Raw genomic sequence first — 17,607 nt, forward strand, 5'->3', positions numbered from 1 at the left:
CAGTTGTATTATAACACATTCTTACGTACAACTTTTAAACACATTATTCAGATCACCTTAAAAGAGTAACGTGACCTTCCCAATACTAACTCCATGGCCAGTTTGCAGAGGGGTTTCAGATCAAACTGGGCCAGCAGTCCAAGAGATTATTTTATATATGTAACCACTAGTTCCCTGGAGGCTTTCCAAGAAGAGGTCCCACTCATTGTCTCTATTAACCACAGCACCGAGAAATTTATCAGTAAGCCAGCTTTTACATCCCTGTGATATATGCACTGTTAATTTCACGCAAGGCAATTTTTAAAGTAAAAAAAAAAAAAAAAAAAAAGAAAGTTATAGTACATCAAATACCAAAACAGTTGGTTTTACAATGAGATCTATAATCTCTCCAAAAAGGCACACATTCATTCAAGAAGATCAGACTGTATGTGAAACTAAACTAAACATTAACGATGTTACTATATGCCAATGATACAAGAAACCATAGTAAGTAATAATAATAAATTAAAATCCCTGCATTTGATGCCAAGCATCTGGGCAATCTTTTTAAGCAATTGAATTGTTCTCCTTTTTCTAAGAATTACAAAGAAATTAATCCTTTGGGACTCTGGCCATTATTTATTGAAAATACCCATATTCTAACAGATGATCTTGATATTTGTCCTTCTCACAGATGCTAAACTTCCTTTTCTATCTGCAGTATTGTACAGGATGAAGACATACTTTTTTTGGTAAGGAACAAAGTATCTGCAGAATAGTTTTGACTTCTCTACATAACTATGTACCATTTTATGTCCTACATCCAGTCATATATGTACACCCAAACAATGCTATTAGAAATAAAGTGAAAAAAAAAGTCATTTTCATATTGTCCGAAATTATCAGAATGCACTCTATTAATTTTAATTAACAATATAGGGGTCTTGACAGATTACAGTTAGCCTAAGAGAAGTATGTTTTTAACATTCATTCTGGGACTGAATAAGGTTAACTTGCTATTTATTTCTCAGGGCAATATATCTAACAGGCTTTTTGCTAAGTAATGTGTGCACATTAAATATTACTTATGGACATAATCTTAGACTATCACTTCTGTCTGGTTTCCCTTCTCCCTCTGTACCTCTCCCTCCCCCTTTTCGGACAACTCTTTTTAATGTTTCCAAATTATGAATAAAATGGTGAGGAAAAAAGCCAAGCAGTAGATTGCATACACCATTCCAAAGTGTTTTTTCTGACTCCCTGCAATTGTGTGAAAATAACGAGAAATACTTAGTCTTTTTTACTAACCTTATTTTCTGGTGGTGTCAAAAGGTACTGAGTTAATGCTATTAAGTTCTTTGCTGATAAACATAAGGAAAGCAAATATACTTAAAACATCCTTGTAACATGCAATTACATAAAATAAAGACTGTCCAATTAAGTGAAGACAAAACACAGAGGCAGTACATAGCACCCCAAGTTTCCAATGGCTTGGTGAAATCAGAGGCCAGGGACACAGTTCCCTCCTGTTTTCAACTCAAAGAACTAAAAGGCAGAACAGTTAAATTTGCAGTTTTTAAGTGTCTTATGTGTAAGTTACAGAATGTATTTTTATCTACAATGTTCAACATGAGCAGAACGTGTTCCTATGAGTAACTATTTTGAAACAACGTTAATCATTTTTACATACCAAAAACTAAAGGGTTGCATCTAATTTACAGGCATCTATTTCAGTACCCTTCAAAACCCAGGACTGAAAATTCAGTAACTTCCTACACTATAGAAATTTAACAACAAAAACCCCCAAACAACCCCACAAAGCAAATCTTCCAGAAAGTTGCATAACATGTTTGCTGCAAAATACACCACGACAAAGTAGCAGAAGCCTTAATGTTCTTATTGACACTGCCTTCCTTCTGCGTCTGTTCTGTCACATATTCAGAAGTGTAGAGGATGCCAGGCCAGGAGAACTGGAGCTGCTCTTGCTGACCTGCATATGGACTTGTGGTTTGTATAGTAGCTTGGGTCACAGTATTATCAGCTTTTCTGAGAACCCCAAGTACGTAACTGAACCCTTCTCCTTCCACTTTTCTCATTTGTTTAAAGGGGACAAAATGTAATAGAAAATAGTAAGAAAAAAAATCCTCAGCTTTGCATTGTGCTTACCAGGGTTTTGGTTCTTGGTGAATAATGCAGTGCTGTGATTATATTCTCATTTCAGACAACCAAAAAGTTTAAAGGTATTTAACAAAACCATTCCAGGAAATAGCTATGTCCTTATAATTACTATCCTCCTTTGCCTACTTAAGTGATTGCAACTTCAAGTTTTTATCTTTATCTTAAATGGTCTTTAACTGTTAAAAGCAACATAAAATAGATGAAGCTCTGCCAATCACTGTTATGCAATTCAATTAAAATTCATGAAACCAATTTGTTTAATTTTTCCACAGTAATGTCACGTTAAATCAAATTTAGCTAGCATATTTGTAAGTTATTTAAATTATCAGGGTTAAAACAGGTATCACAGTTTTCTGAACATAGTGTGCTAAGTACGCATTTTTATCTATTAAAAAAGAAAGAGCAAGACTTCTTTTCACATTACAAACTTAAGGAAGAATCCTAATTCACCGATACACATTTCCTTGCAACTTGTTCTATTTAATATAAACATTCATATTACATAGATTACTGTATTGGCAAAAGAGAATAAAAATGTCTTGAAGGGAAGACAAGTGCATCTACGCATGTAGACCTAGAGACAAGAGAAGAGTATTTAAATCACAATAATTAAGAAGGCAATATTAAATCCCACACCTAGCTGTGAAGTTGCCATTCAAGGCTAAATGTAACGTCTACTGGGACTACCCTAAACCTCAGAAGGAAATCTGCACACCTCTGCCTGCTCCATTAGTTCACCCACTACTCTTGGGAGCCTACGAGGGTGCACTGGGAGAGATGATTATTTCCTGGTGCCTTAACTAAAGAGACAAGTGAACAAAATGATTTATTAAATAGCCCTTTGGAGAATACAGTCAGCAACAGGTAGCTAATGGAGAAGGTCACAAGCTTTCCCATACTTTTGTAACAGCAAACACTTTAAAACAGAGCATCTCATCAAGACATTCTACTACCACACTCCTCAAAAAGCAAGTAATTTTGCTTCCTAGATGTCAAAACCATACCTCCATGTATTGCTGTTTCAAAGAAAGCAAGCTCAGGTGTAAACAAGTAGCTCTAACACATGTTTACATCAGATACAGCTGTAGAAATAACAATTAAAAGCTGGTGTAGCTACACTTTCACAGTATCATAAATACTCTTGTGTTTACTAGGAACTCAACATTCAACTGTCAAAGTAAAATGGAGGGTGTACTATTTTCAACATCAGGATTCAAGTCTCATTTAAAATAAAAACCACTCATCAGTGAAAATTCTTTCATTTCAGCTTAAGAGCTTCGAATGACCAAGACTAAGTTGTACAACTTATCTCAGCTCTTCATCAGAGATAGGACTTGGGCAACTCTAATATACAAACACATGATATATCTAAAAATAAAGATAAATTTGCCTGCTGGATTATACTTCAAAGCATGCCTGCCTTGATCTAGGAGACACTGAAGACACTCAGGAAGGATGCTTACAAAACTGGAACAAGAATAGGGGCTTTCATTAAAAAACCCCAAGCCCTCAGAACCCCACAAACCTGCTCCCCCAGCCCAAGAGAAAAGAAATGACACATCCTCACTCATACTGAACCTATCCCACAGAGACTGTAACAACACAGGAAGGCCGGCAACCTAAGAAACAGGAACAAGAAAGAGCACTTAGATCTAGATTGCTAGAAGGAGCTGAGAGAGGCATAGCACTTATTAATAATAAATTACATCTTATGGGACAAATGCACTAGGTTTTAACATTAAGAAACTGAAAAAGCTCCCCAGCTAGAATGACTGACAACAGGTAAAATGTAATTAAGTAAGCAGAATCTTCAGGGATTGCAATCATGGGAAGGTATAGTTTTAATATCAAACACGTAACCTTCCATAAGCTTAAGATGAAAGTATTCTGTTCACATACAGAATAATTCAAACATCCATCTGGATAAATTAATAAACCCTTTTTTTTTTACTGGGAAAAACAGAGTATTGCCCAGTCTGCCCATGCAAAATAAAAGAGACAAGGAGAAATCCAAGGAGATATTGTAGAAGCAAATTCCTCACATGGTAATGATTCTGTGACACTGGCTAGAGAAGCGGTAATCATTCTGCAGGTCTCATTCTTGAGAAGAGTGAGGGAAAGCCTTGTACACTCAGTTTTTTTCAGACAGGAAAGAAGTGTGGGCTACAGAAATATATTTAATGTTCTCCATACAGAGTTACATTTTTGAAGTTTCTAAAGCTTTTAGGGGGGGTATTTAATATAGTTTACGATGTTAAAACAGAATTATATATTTGCTTATACTAGTAGATGTTTGCTTGAAACAAGAAAATGGAGAAAAACATACCACTTCCACTTTTAACTCATGAACGTGCAGGGTAAAAATATTTCGAACAGTATTTGGAGTGAATTTAGGAAGAATAGGGCTGTTTTAGTTGTTTTCTCTCAGTCTCACTCTCAGAGTGTCATCCAACCAAACCTGAAGGTGATTTGCTGTTGCAGAGATTAATTTCCAGAAATGAGAATCAGAGGCTGAGTAGAAGACAGATCAAAATTAGTGCTCTAATGAGCAAAAGCAGGAACAGTTTCCGCAGATCCACAGCAGCCGCAATGCATGCTAATGTTGTCCAGGTAACAGGATAAGCAGAAAAAAAGAAGATAAAGGACAGAAGTATCCAGTATTTAGGGACCAGTGTTGCAGGGGACATGAGGGCCATAGACTAGAATGAGGACAGCATTGGCTGGAGGAAGCAGGAGATGCTTGGAAAGCTACAGGTCTCATAGGGAGGAATTGCAGATGCTATATGGGACTGAGAGGGAATATTGTGGAAGAAATTTGGGAGATGTAGAACAAGTTACAGAGATCAGCCTTCATTAGCTCAGCTACCCACATAAGAGTTTGTTTTCTGTTTTGATAAAGTAAAAGGAAACTTGCAAATTTTTTAAAATAGGGTTTATTTTCATTTGTTAGTTTTTAACAAAACTAATGGGTAAAACCCCACATCTAGCATCAAACGTCAAAATCCTCCCAGAACCATTTGCAATGTTTTCCATAGCTAAGTCTTAAGCTCTCTTCTGTCTTTCGCTTCTCAGGTTACATCACTCATGCTTATTCTACTATTCATAGTTATTGCCCTCCAAGCTCTCTGCAACTCTACTAGGTGGATAGCTGCCTATGCATACTTAAAAAGTTTTTGTGAAATTTAAACCTCAAAACAACTACTGCCATATTCTTCAGCAGTCCCTTTACATGCCAAATCATGTCTGCAACATATGCAAATTTATCTTAAGGGACGAGTTTACTACTGGGGGTTTTGTTGTTTTCTTTTTAATCAGAAAACTGAAATCTTTAACTGACAGCAAAAATGTCAAATTGCAGGGAACAGTAATCCAGAGGACAGAAACTCTCAATGTGCAACAACAAACTGGTAGTTTAAATACTGCCTTACTAGAAGATTCCAGCATTTCCCACCAACCAGTATAAGACAACAAGATGCATGCTCTGTGATGAGCAACACCTTGTTTTCCATGCAGTTATGAAAATAAAGGAATGTTCACATTCAATTCTCACTTTCCTTTTTTTATCTAAGCAAGAGTTCCTTGAAAAAGCAAGCACACAGAACAGGCAGCTGAAAATAAAGCATATGTCAAAATGCAAGCCTATGCTTTCTCTCAATACTGTGTTGTCATCTCTCCATTTATGGTTAATCTGAGCCTACCACAAGCATCTAAACATAGACAGAACTAACCAGCTTTTTAAACTTTTAGAGTACTCCATGTATCACTTTTCTGTATTGCTTTCAAAAACCTAAATAACATCATTCTGCACCCTGGAAAAAAACCTCACTTCCCTTGCACATGGAAGTATTTTAATGGCCTGATTTCAGAATGCCTCTGAGCAAGGTAAAGGAGTTATCCCAGTGATTATTAGAATATTCAGCATCACAGTATGTTAACACTCTTTGCCAATTAAGGACCACTATAGGTACTACAAACGATTGGAATTTGCTGAAAATTCATCTTCTAGTATTTAAAACCACACCTGAGTAGTAGATTTAAGTGCAAAATATTTGCCCATGTTCCTAATAGATATTGTCTCATGTCTTCTGGCAAGATACCACAAGAAACTTGAAAAACTCCAAAACTGGAAACTTTCTTTTTTTCCCTTTATAACATACTGAAATATTAATGCTGCTTCACTGAGTTCAAGTTTACTTTTTTGTGGAATCAAATTTTCCCCTTTGAAGAAATAAAAGTATTTCCAAAGAAAAAGATAATTCCAAGCACATAAATGCAACATTAAACATCCTAACAATTAAGGAATTTCTTGTTTGCTTAATGTCAACAGATATTACCTCCCATTTCTTTCAAGCTGATGGAAGTTATATTTAACTTGCACAAACACTTTTGCATAACCTTTTACAAGCTATATGCAGTATCCAGTTCTTAATCATAGTATTTATTGGCTGCTGGCATATTCTTGTCTTTTGACAAAACTCAAATTACACAACTGTGTCAGATCTTAGGACAAGACCCAAAATAGACCGAAATACATACCTGCTCCTCTCTCCACCCACACCTTTGCTTTATGTTCTACGGCACCAATTTTGATCAAAACCGGTAACAAGTTGTTCAGCTGCAATGGAACTTTTCATAGTCTTGAACAGACACGTACACACCAATTTTCCAGCACAGTTAACACCTCGTCCATGTCCTGACAGAGGAGCTGAGGAAAAAATGGTGCTGTCTCCAAGCTGCAGAAGTCTCTTGATACACTTTGTGATGCAAAGAACAAACGAATGGTGGGAGAGGAAATCGCACACCCCAGCTTCCTCCTCTGCAATTTTCAATGTTACTCAAACACCAGCAAAAAGTTATTTTTTTTGCCAGTCAAGTGCAATTCCATAAAGTCAGTTTGTTTCTTGGCAAGGAACTGATGTGAGCATTATGGAAACATGGTATTAGTACACAAATCTAAAGGAACTGTAAAAACAGAGTAATAATATTTCTGGGTCCAAACTAATATTAGCCATTAGGAGGGAATTAATTAGAAGACTTTGTGATAACTATTATACTTTTTTCTCATTCGTAACATTAACTTCCCTTCCATAAAATCACATACAAAATCACATACATAAAAGGTGAGAAAACAAAACACAGCATCCAGGAGTAGAAGAGTAAAGTTACTGAGTCAGAATTCATTTCAGTGACTGACACTGACCAATGTGACCAGATACCATCATTTCCTGGTTTCTGTGAAATAATGGTGGTACTGCAGTTCAACTTTTGGTGGATGAGACATACAAAAGGATTAGAAAGCATCAGTGACTACTTTTCCTTCCTCATAAATTACTAAATATAGGTAAGAAAAGAGAGAAAGTTCCCAACCTTTAAGAGGGTGACTTGGCTTTAACTTCACCACAAAGAGAAAATATATTTTTAAGTACAAGAGAAATGTGAATATATTTTTCATCTAGACCTTGAAAACAAAGCCCTTTAGTTCTGCTTCTATCATTATTATTAACAGATTTGATAAATACACAAACTCCTATCCAACAACATACTAGTTTAAAAGTCACTGTTATACAATGTCATTTGGGAAACTGAGGCTGAAAAGTGTTATCTACAATTCCCTATAAACTCAAGACTTCCTGAGTCATAAATACTATCCAACTTAGTAATCACAAAGGCACATTCCCCTTATTTGTCAATCTTATAAATGGATTTCATAAGCCGCATTTCAACAACTTTATCTAAATATTTCTGCTTGTCCCAGTTTTCCCCATGACACTTATTGCCTCTTGCCCTTGCCAGTGTCCCACTTTCTAAACTCGTGCATGACAACGATGCTCTCCTTAGGGCCTGTCAGCCAAACTCACAGTGATCACAGAGAGGAAAGATGACTTTAAAAAGTCACTGAAAGGCCATCACCTTAAAAGCAAAGAATTCCAGCCTCAAGATTTAACACAGAAGAGTTTTTTTTTCTCTTCAACTTGATCTACATTTACATTAATTCTTGCAATTATATTTCTTACTCCTCCTGTCCTCCCATTCCCATTTTTAATCCTTTCATAAAGATTGGCATCTGAACTTCTGCAGTCAAAATGAGAAGGTTTTAGCTCCAGTTTATCAGTGGATGCACACAAAATGCAAGAGGCAACAGCAGAGATCTACTCCTGGAATAGCCTCATGAAAAGACAGTGTTAAAGAGGGAGGGAAAGAAAGAAAGGGAAGTAACAGGCTTCCTGCTATTACAAGCCACATTTAAGCTCCTTCTACATCACAAGGCGCTCTGCTGTTGGCAGTAACACTGAGTAGAAAATCTGGTTGATATGGAGTCTTCATTATGCTTAAAAGGCAGATCCTCATTTTTAAGAGATGAGGAACACTGGAAGAGCACCGCAGTGAAGCCACATTCCCATTATTTATGAAATTGCTGTAGGAAGATGTCAGTTGACAGCACGGCCAACTGAAACCATCCTGTGAAGTGGGCTATGCCTTTCCAAAAACTCTATCCAGAAAAACCTGTGCTGTAGAACATGCCTTGCTTCTCCAGTATTCCACTCTGCTCACCAATGCCACAGCGCTGTTACTTCCCACACTCCACCTTCACAACAGGAACAAACAAAACCAACCATACATTTCTGTCTCTAACTCAACTACAGATTATAAAAGTAACACCGAAAAATGTTTAAACAGTCTTTACTGTAGTTAACTTGCCCAGAACTTTAACCACCTTCATATTCACCTTAGCATCAGTAACTTAAGCACGTTAATTGCCTGCAACACTTGATTCCATACAGTTCCTCAAATAATTAATTAGCTAAAGTGATCAGAGATTAGAGTCCCAGAGGAAATTCTTCTAGTTTTGCAGAACTAGATTTTACCTTGTTAAATGCTACAATTCACTTACATATGACAACTCTCCCTTCACCTACTTAGGGGCAGAACCCTAAAACCAAAACAAATAAGCCCCCCTCACATTGACTGAAGGAAGCTAGTGCCCTTAGCCCTGGATAGCCTGTTAGTCACTGGAAACTCAGAAGAGTATCTGAGTAGCACTAAAATATCTTTGATTCCCTTATTCATAGCATATTAGACCTATTTCATAACATGTATCCTCCTCCTGCTTCAAACATCAATTATCACAGGGCAACCAAATCAAAGGTGAACAAGTTTAAGACAGAACTTTAAACTGGGTTTTTTTCAAGCCACATGAATAAGCTGCAGCAACAGAGTAATTCAAAACTACAGTCATGTATGTGGACAGTAACATTAAAAACTCTTTTCATCTCCAGCATACTACAGTTTTCAAAACCTCTCTGCTGTTATCCATCATATCAGCTGTGGTATTGTATGCAAACACATTTATATTATACAACAACTGATAAGAACATTAAGAATCGTAATGCTTTAGTTTTTCTACCCTTAAAAAAAAAATCCTTTCCAAAACCCTTCCATGCTCTCTCATTAGCTGAATCCCATGTCATTATTCCACAAGGTAAGTAAGGCAAAAGGGAATGAGGTGGGCAAAAAGGATGGCAGGAAAAGCAGGACAGTGTGGGGAAGCAGTTAGTTACTCTGAAGAAAATATAAGTCACTTAAGTACTACCATGTAACTCTCAAGAATTTCAAAATACTGAAAAACAACCTTCTGTTCCTGTAAAGCATATGTTATGATCTACTGTTTATTTTTGGCAACGAAACCCTAAAACTAGATGCATTATAACTACTTCTTGTACTTTTTATATATACCACTTTTTAATTTGATTTTTATGCACGTGAATGTTCCAATACATACTACCCATGAAAGGACAAGCACAGAAGACTGAATGCAAGACAAGATGCCATAGGGGGGGACAGACAATGTTTCCTGAGCTGCACACAGCTCCCCCACAACTTGGCCACGGCTCCCACACCAGGGTATGCTATGTGATTGGCAGCAGGGCTGCTAGGTAATCCAAACCCCTTGCTATGAGAAGGCAGAAGCTAGCAGAGGCTCCTGAGGCCACATTTGCCACGTGCCCTGGAATCCCACTGCATGCTCAGCTCAGCCCCAGCCTACAACACAGAAGTGAGATACTCGAGGAACAGATCCCAGAGTGTGTCCCAGTCCATCCCCAGCTCTGTATTGTATAATGGGTCTCTGGGCTCCCAGTTCTGCACAGATCTGGGTATGCAGCTTGAAGGGTTGAGCAGCTTATTTAACCATGAAATACACCAGTCATTACAAAGCAGCAGCACCTACTTAAGAGCACAGGTGTGCTTAGAAAAATTAGAATTGTGTTGGTTAAAAGGAATGATACTTCTAAAGATGCCAGGGATACTTGACTTTCACTTTCACTGATGAACTTTTTACTTAGCACCTGATGTTGAGAAATGCTACACCAAAGTCAACTCATGTAAATCTTTTAAGTCACACAAGTCTTTTAAGAGATCTTGAGTAACTAGAGCAGCCAAAATAACGGAGACAACTCGGCAGTAAGAGGACACAGGACTGGGTACTTATGAAAAAAAGAGTTGTCTACGATAAAGAACATATTCCTTACACAGAGGAGTTAAAACCATGTAGCACAGGATGTAATTTCTTAGGAATCAGTCTCAAGTTTCTTCCAAAAGACTGTGTACCTTATCCCAAACTAGCATTTGGGGATTAGGAAGAAGCATTGTCCAGGCTCCTTGGCTAAACGTTTAGCTCAGACATTCTGACAAAAGAATTAACTGCTGAAAGCCTAACAGCAAAAGCTTCATCTTCCCAAAAAGGCAGGATTCACAAAATAGATGATACTACTAGAAAGTAGAAGATGCCAATACAAAAATACTATGACTGAAAACAAGACAAAACCTGTAATATAATTTAAAAAAATAAATAAACACAGAGAATAAGCTCTGAAATTCCAACACCTTAATTCAATTAGAATTGATTTAGCAGGTTCTGGTATACACACACAGACACATAGACACTTGCATGTATAAACTTAACGTGCAAAAGAACCTCTTCCTGCTCCCTAGCGAGGTTAGCTGAAAAGTTAACACAAATCTTTCTTAGAAAGAAATAAAGAAAAAAAATCATTTTCTCTATCCTAATGTCATTCCCCTCCTCACAACAACCAAATAATAAAACAGATTTTAAGTGTAACAAGAAAAGCTTTTAGAAACATAATTTAATACCAACATCTGGACGAGCAAACACAACAGAAAAAAAAAACCCTGACCTATTACCCCCAAAATTCATACTACAGTCTCATTTTGTGAGGAGGCAGAAATAAAAGCCTTACTTGATCGAAATAAAGAAAAATGTGTTCATTTTGTACACTAACAGGAGGTATGTACACAGCAGTATGAATCCAAGTGCTATAGCAGAGGTAAATCAGTGTCAGCCATGTTGTGAAAGAAACTGCAGTTAAAAAAAAAAAAAAACAACAAACCCACAAAGCTTAAGCCTTCGTCAATCAATTATGCCTTGATATATATCATTTTATAGCATTAGCTCTCACTTATTATTGGTGCATGACTTCAAGTTAATGGCTACTAATCTCATCTAAAAATACACATCCAAAATCTAGAGACCGTGAAACAATAGCAAGAATACAGCAAGATACAAAACAGCAGCAGTGACTACTGTGCAGCGCACAGACATAAAACGTAAGTTGTAAAGTGAAAAAGTAAATGCACTTACTCAGCATTAAATCCATTCACGTGCAAGATCCTCATCTGTTTGACTATTGTGCTTTTACCGGATTCACCAGCACCTAGAAAATGAAAGTAAATCAATTTCAGAAGGAAGCATGAGTGATTAAGGGACATGCTAGATTTTTTCTTCAGGGTAAAACCAAGAAAGTTGGCTTTTTCAGTGCAAGAGTGAAAAGCGAAAGAAAAAGAAATCATTGCCACTGGAAACTTCAGTTGTAGCTGACACATGCCCGGTTCAAGTCATGTGTCAAATCTGAAGCTTGGATCATTTCACTGTCCATTTTTTCCAGTGTCAATGTTAAATGCAGACTGTGGGGTTTGGAAGGAGAAAGGACAACTTCAACATTTTATAGAGAACAAGATGGAATGTTAAAGTCTACGTGCCATGTCACTAGCATCTGACGAAAAGACTGATTGAAGTCCATATTAAACTAAAGCCTTTTTGTTAGAGCCTTAAAATATTTCAAGTTTGGCTGCAGTTATCTTCACCCAGTCAAAAGACTGCAACTTAAATCACAAGAAATAAAATATGTGGATACTCACATCTGAAAAAGGAAGGCATCCCTTTAAGCCTCCACCCACAAAGCTACAGAAACCTCCTTCTCTAATTTGTGTCTTGTAAGCAACCTCCCACCCTCTGTACATGTTCCAAATCAATCACATAGGCAACAAGACACAGAGACCATCTTTTGTGGCTGCATGCTCCAAACAGCCCCCCGTGGCTCTCCTCTAATTCCGTTATTTACCCTGCAGCACAAAACACCCCACTCCACTTTACTCCAGTTTCCATAAGTAGATGTATGCTATTTCTGCTGTGCTGCACGGATGCCAGTGCACAGGGCAACCCATCTGCCTATAGTACCCGTTTTTTCCATGCACACTAAAAAGACTCAAACAGCAGCATTTAACTGAGCTGCTCCACACTACCAGATTGGTAGCTTTCTATATAAAGCAAACATTTTTTGTGAGAGTAGTATCATAACCTGGCAAAATTCAGAAAGATTACCTTTCACATCTCCTGGCTACTCGTTTATTGTGCTCATGAGCCTATGTCTCAACAGAAACGTATGGCTGGGCTGGAATAAGCACAGAGATACAGTCTGTATTTATAGGATGTCAGGCCTCTGCTAGCACACACTGACAGCACAAGCCTCCATTTTGAGCCTCGTGTGCAAAACTGTATTTTAGCAGTTTATATTTCAAAGTTAATTTTCTGACAAATCCTTTCTCCTCTGCTCTCTCCCTTCCTTTCCTTCTCCCTCATGAATTCTTGCTCTTCTCTCTATAAAGCCTGCTTGCATGTTCTGCCACCTTAGCGCCAGAGCTTTTACTCATTTTCCCTCTCCTCGCTCACTGATGTTTTGTAAGCATTGAGAGAGCAGCTTTTATCTACAACTCTCGATCCAAGCACCATTTCTCCCCTAAACTACTATTTTATGACATACACAGTCTCTCTCTTTAGGCATACTGCACTATGCAATAAAAAGAGGTGGCAAACCAGTCAAGAATGAGTATCTCACGTTAAGGTAAAGACTGGGTCCTCTTCACAACTAAGAATTATTCAGGAATAGCAATAATGCTATAACCATATTTCCATTCAGACTAATTAATAAGAACATTTCAGCTGTAACTTAGAATCACATCTCACATTTATAAGCATTGGGAGCCAAAATCTTCACTTAGTATAAGACTGGGGGTAGGTTCACCCCAGTGAACCAAAATGCACTACATCTGAATTTCTCCATAATTTCTATTTCTATGTTGGGCTACTTGTTACGGCCCAATTCTCACCAACACTTGTGTGTACATTTAACTTCACCACCAATGAGAGTGCCATTAATTTCAGTGAGACAGCCCATGGCAGAAGGGACAAGCACATGTTCAGTGGTGGGGCCAGCAAAGAGCAGTATAAACCCGTTAGAATATTTAGCAGCTCTCCTTTGTTCCTATGTGAATATGATGTGAAAATATTAAGAATACTTTCAAGGCACTTTTTTATTTCATGTATCTTGTAACATAAACTAATAATAATAATAGGGACAGAAGTATTTTTAATTTTTACCAGTGAGTTTGTGTTACAGACTGTCCCCAGCTCACAACAGCTACTGTTAGAAACTGCAACAGCTGAGCTATCACTTTAAAACACAGGCACACAGATGACCTTACAGCCCTCACTAAACACCCAGTAATTTTTATTTACAAGCGTCTAAAATGGTTCTCAGACACCAAAACTAAAGAAAGCTGAAAGAAAACCCAGGCAAACCCATCATGCTTCTGTTTTCCGAAATTCTGCCTCTCCCGGCAGTGACCCATCTGATGACAAATGGTTTTTACTGATCTATGACAATATTCAGCCTGAAATCTGGAACTCAACACGTTCCCCAAGAGCTGAAGGTCCAAATTATCCTGCTAAAAGGATAACCTGAATCCTGGCAGGCTCCTCAGTGCTGCAGGTGTTGCTGTAGTTCCCAAGCACTCTCCGCTTACATTAAGCCTTTTTCTTCAAATTAGTATTTGAAAGATTTTACCGCTAAGAGCACAATTCCAAATTCATAACGCTCAAAACCCTTCTTTTTTTATTGTCCCCCCATTTACGATTGTTTCACACCAGAACTGGGCTCACTGAGGCCTACTCTCTGCTCCACGCTAAAACCCTGCACAACGTGCACAAGCGGTTCCTCGGCGTGACCAAAACAACCCGGATCTCATAACTGCATCTTATTCTAAAACACGACTTCTAAATGAATCTGACAAGCATTTTTTTTGTTCTCTCCAGTAACGCCTTTTGGACCTTCCCCTTCCTTGAAGCCGTAGCCTGCATTTCTAAACCTATCTCCCAAAAACGTGATACAGCAGGTCACTTAAATTAACGCTGAAACACTTCAAAACAAGCTACAAACGACCCCCTCCCTTCACACATGCGACACCTTAATTAATGGTGCGACAAACTAAGCCTAACGTGCCAGCCGGGGGACGCGCCCGCTCCCAGCCCTGTTTCCCCCGCCACAGGCGCGGAGCTCCGTCGTCCCCAGCGCCGCCGCGCTTCCCTTCGGGACCGACATCCTCCCTCGTTTCCCCAAAAAGATTCCCCGACTTCCTCCCTTCCTCTTCCTCCTCTCCCCGGCCTGGCCACACGTTCCACGGCACCGCTGCCTCAGCCCCACTGCGAGGGGAGCGCCTCGGGCCGGCCGAGCCCCGGCTCCCGCCAGGCCGCGGTGACCGGCCTTTCCTGCGGCCGCGGCTGCCCGCTCCGCACGCCCAGGGCAGGCCCGCGGCCCCTGTCAGCGCCCTGCCCTGTTTCATCTCCCAGGTTTCCCCTCGGGCCTGGCGATCCCGCGCCCCTCGCAGGCGGCCGGCCCGGCACTCTCGGCCCCTTCCTCACGCTCGGCCCCGAGGCCAGTTCCCTGCCCCGGCCTAACTCCCCGCGTTGTGCCCGTGCGTACGGGGCGCTGCCCCCGCGGGCGGAGAGCGGCACCGAGCCGCAGCTCCGTACCTGCAGGGCCTGCCCACGGCACCCCGGGTGGTGTTAGAGAGGTCCCCGCCGCCGCCAGGCCGAGGAACCCGCGGGCTCCTCTGGATCGCACCGGTCTCCTCAGAACCGCCGGGCCAACCTCCCCAGGCGCTAGCGGATCCCTGCGACCCCGCCGGGAGCAGGCTCGCCAGCCGCTGCCTCGGCCCCGCGGAACGGGTGGGCCCTGCGGCTCCTCTCCCCCCGGGCCCCACCTCTCCCCTCAGGCCTCCCCGTGCCTGGGCAGGGGGTCGGTGAGCGGCCCCGCCGCCCTCCCTCCGGCGATGAGGAGACGGCCCCCGGCCCGCTGCCCCAGCGCCGCGTTGCCTGCGGCCCCCTTACCCAGCAGGAGGAGCCGGTGCGTGGCCCTATAGACCTGCTTGTCCTTCTGCAGCTGCTTCTCGATCTTCTTGTTGGCCTCCCGCTGCGCCTTCTCCTCGTTGCGCTGATCCTCCGTTTTGCTGTTCCCTAAACAGCCCATCTTGGGGAGGGGAGTCAGGGGACGCGGGGCGAGGGGACGGAGGCGGCCGGGGCTGCCGGGGGGAGGGAGGGAGGCACTCTCCCGGGTTCCCTTCTTCTTCTTCCTCCTCCTCCTCCTCCCCCCCTACTCGCTGCTGTGGCGGCCGCTGCCCAGAGCCAGAGACATGGAGAGAGCCGAGCCCGGAGCCAGCCAAGGGGGGACCGATAGCGATGACTTTGCTGCCGTTCCGCCGGGTCTTCTCCCCGGCAGCTGCAGCTGCTTCTCCTCCCCGCCCCCCCGCTCAGCCCCGCGCCGATCCCCTCAGCACACCTTTCCCGGGGGGGGTGGCGGCAGGGCCCGATGCGGAGCGATCCGCGGGGATCTCCGCGTCCCCGGCCGGGCCGCCGGCTCCTCTAGAGGGAACAGAAATGCCCCCTCCCGCGCGGCACGCACAGGAACAAATCCAGCTCCAGAGCCACCCCCAAAAACAATTAAAAAATAAAAAAATAATCCTCTTAAATCCACAGGCACGGGCTCCAGGCGCGGAAACCTCCCCGGATCCTCGGCCCGGAGGATCGGGAAACGTCTCTTCCTCGCCTCTCCCCCCGCGCCGACGGACAGAAGCGCCGAGGGGGTCGCGGCAGCCGCGGCTCTCGGGTCCCCGTCCCTCGCCGGGCGCCGCCGCTCCTCACCCTCCGGCCGTGGGTTCTTCCTCCCTCACCGGGGCGGGGGTCCGGGCCGAGCCCCACTCCCCTTTTTTTCTGTTTTTTTTTTTCTTTTTTGGGGTTTTCGGTTTTTTGGGTTTTTTTTTGTTTGTTTGGTTGGCTTTCCCTCTCCTTGCTGCTGCTTTTTCACATCAGGTTTCCAGGCGGCTGAATCCTCTCAGCTTCTCCAGCGAGCGGGGAGGAGGGGGGGAATTAAAACCGAAAGCAGCCGGTTCGGCGTCTCCCCCGCGCGGAGCCCGTCCCTCACGGGAGGATCTCCCCCCGCCTCGCTCCTCCTGCTCGCTCTCGCATCCCGGTTATTATCGATCTCTCCCCGTTCTCCCCTCCCGTGTCGCGCTGTTCGGGGAGCGGGTGGGGCAACCAGGCCCGCGTGCACCCTGGGAGCGCGCCCGCTCACGTGACGCAGCGTCACCCCGCGACGCCGCTGGCGCCCGCTTCGAACCGGCCCCGAGAGCCCGGCGGGACTTGGTCAGCGGAACCAACCCCGGAGCCGGGCCGGGCACCGGTGGCGGCCCCTGGGGAGGGCTGTGCGGGAGGAGAGCGGCCGGGAAGGAGCCTGCAGGACCTTAATCCATTTCTGAATAAGCCTTAACAGAGCCGTGCCCCGGGCCGCTGCGTGCTGCACTTGGAAGTACTCACTGCAGAAGTTACTGTACTATATCCTTACGTATGCATATACTGATGCGTTTCATCAGTTGGCGGACCTTGCATACCTGCACAGTGACCTGCAGAAGGGTCCCGCAGCCGCTGATTGGCGTTACTTCACCCTGGACCAGTGCGGGCGAATGCGCATCCCAGGGAAGGCAGCTCTATGACACGCGGGAGCTGGGATGCTGCGCTGGGATCTGGGATAGGCACTGGGATGGGGCCCTGGGAGCTGGTATAGAGCGCTGGGATAAGGTGCTGCGATTTGGGATGGAGCACTGAGACAGGAGGTGTGGTGCTGTGATGGCGCAAGCCTCTCTGGAGGGCTGCAGCCAGAGAGAGGTTGGGATAGAGGGAAACAACCATAAACAAATTACTCTGGATGGACCAAGAGAGTACAACTTGATGCACACAGTTGCTTCCACCTATGGTCGTACCAG

The 17,607-nt window shown here is 42.6% G+C and overlaps 1 protein-coding gene across 2 annotated transcripts in view; it reads right to left on the minus strand.

The window, feature by feature from the left end:
- The window catches only part of GNAS (GNAS complex locus), a 158,500-nt gene that overhangs the window by 86,707 nt on the left and 54,186 nt on the right, over positions 1–17,607 (minus strand). The window contains exons 1-2 of one of the 2 annotated variants that reach the window (XM_005147542.4): positions 15,680–15,887; positions 11,816–11,888 (exon numbers count right to left, since the gene is read on the minus strand). In XM_005147542.4, the coding sequence (XP_005147599.1) occupies positions 11,816–11,888; positions 15,680–15,818 (212 nt within the window). In that variant the 5' untranslated portion in view covers positions 15,819–15,887. Of the gene's footprint in view, positions 1–11,815; positions 11,889–15,679; positions 15,888–17,607 lie in introns of those variants that run through there. The other variant, XM_034066664.1, reaches the window with a different exon arrangement.

The sequence above is a fragment of the Melopsittacus undulatus genome, chromosome 10 (assembly GCF_012275295.1).
Source record: "Melopsittacus undulatus isolate bMelUnd1 chromosome 10, bMelUnd1.mat.Z, whole genome shotgun sequence".
Classification (NCBI taxonomy): domain Eukaryota; kingdom Metazoa; phylum Chordata; class Aves; order Psittaciformes; family Psittaculidae; genus Melopsittacus; species Melopsittacus undulatus.